The sequence below is a fragment of the Condylura cristata genome, unplaced genomic scaffold (assembly GCF_000260355.1).
Source record: "Condylura cristata isolate star-nosed mole 26May11 unplaced genomic scaffold, ConCri1.0 scaffold00033, whole genome shotgun sequence".
NCBI classification, from domain to species: domain Eukaryota; kingdom Metazoa; phylum Chordata; class Mammalia; order Eulipotyphla; family Talpidae; genus Condylura; species Condylura cristata.
This window is the reverse complement of record NW_004567134.1, coordinates 16,981,200-16,982,915: the sequence shown is the minus strand read 5'-3', so window position 1 is coordinate 16,982,915 and position 1,716 is coordinate 16,981,200. Positions and strand designations below refer to the sequence as shown.

Genomic DNA, 1,716 nt, shown 5'->3' with positions numbered 1-1,716 from the left:
CGCGAGGAGCAGGCCCCCCCTCGCCCACCAGCGCCGGGGGCAGCGGGTCCAGCCGGCTCATTTGCCGGACACTAAGCACACTCCTGCCAGGGACGGCCGTGAGCGGCCAGGGAGACCCGAGCCACCGCCTAAGGCCAAAGCGCTCGCGCCTGCCGGTGTTTGCCTTCGGAAACGCACCTCCGACAAGTGACCCACACGGTCACACGGCCGCCGTTTCTGAGCAGAAAGGGAGAGAGAGCAGCGGACGGGACGGGACGGGACGGGACGGGACGGGACGGGACGGGAGGATCACCACGTCCTGGCTCACTGGCACAAACGTCCTTGGGCAGTCGTGACGCCGGCCGAGGGCCCCCCAACACTCACCTGTGTGCTGCTTCCCAGGCTTCCTCCCCCTCCAGAAGGTCTCTTATGATGTCTGAGCTGGAACTGAAAGGAGATTTACACGTGAATGTTGCCAGACAACAAAAACACTTTCGGTCTCTGTATATACTTCTAGAAGGTGCAACTCGTCTGGAGTGAGACACAGCCGACAGCAGACCAGGGTGGGCGTGGGGCAAGGAGGGGCCGCAACTGTGCCCAGGACACGTGGGGGGACGGGGTGGCTTCACAGCTGTGCACGTGGAGCAGGGCGCGCCAAAGCAGGTACTTAAATCACCTGCAGTTCACTCTACATGCAACAGCTGCAAAAATCCTTATCACATTAGCAGCAATGATGAGAAAGAAGCACCACAGCCTGAACAAGCCCAAAAACACAAGCCCTGGCCGAGCGGGGCACAGCCGTGCGCCTTCTCCATTTCCTATTAGCCGTGAAAGACCAAGTTGTGGGGTGGAAACTGCTTTTGTAATCAGATTCACAAGAGATATTTGGTTCCTAAGTGGCGTTTAGTCCTTCTGTAATCAAAGTAAAGTAAAATGCAATTAATTTGAACTGTGCTAATAACGGAGCCCGCTACAAGGCAGCCGGCTCCCAAGCCGCACAGGCTCAGTGAGGTCGGGGAAACTATTTTAATGCTTTCACCCGAAAACATTCCTAGGAAATGAGCAAGCCCTTTTTAAAAGGATATGTATGTCAGACCAGAGCCGCTCTGCAGAGGCCTGCGACTCAGGCCCAGGCAGAGGCCGGGAGCCAGCGCCCCGCCCCGGGGGTGCTAGTGACCACCGGCTGCACACGTCTCGGGGCTCAGAGCCTCTGCGTGCCCTCGCGTCTTCAGGCCTCGGCTGACAGCCCCGGTGCAGGCCCCCCCACCGCAGGGCCCCCCGGAGCTCTCAGAGCCCCGAATGTGGCTCACAGAGACTCCAGGGCGGGCGGCCAGGCTCCCGGGAGGGGAGGCGGCCTCACGGCGCAGGGGCGCACAGGGACGCCTCAGAGACACGTCGCCGCTGCCGCCCAGAGCCGGAGCTGGAGCGGCCAAGGCTCTGGCCCTGGCCAGGCTCCCGGGAGGGGCGAGGGCACAGGACTGGCGTCCTGGGGGGGGGCGCGCAGACACGCCAGAGAGCCGTGGCGCGGCGTGACAGCTTCCGGCCCCGCAGGCCGTGTCTGGCATGCGAGGATGAGTGACGTGGCGTAGAAGGCGCCCGAAGGGGGACGCGCAGAGGACGACGGGCCGCTGTCTGAGTCGGGCGGCCGCAGGGTTCCCTGCCGCCAGCACCAAGCCTCCCCAGGCCCAAATCCAGGCGCGTCCGGCCGGTGGCGCCGCCCGGTCTGCGCGAGGCGGG

General features: G+C 63.6%; 1 protein-coding gene across 1 annotated transcript in view; it reads right to left on the bottom strand.

Annotated features, from left to right (window-relative positions):
* The window catches only part of RAD18 (RAD18 E3 ubiquitin protein ligase), a 66,705-nt gene that overhangs the window by 15,322 nt on the left and 49,667 nt on the right, over positions 1–1,716 (bottom strand). The window contains exon 12 of the mRNA XM_012732091.1: positions 364–426. Coding sequence (XP_012587545.1) covers positions 364–426 — 63 coding nt within the window. The remainder of the gene's footprint in view (positions 1–363; positions 427–1,716) is intronic.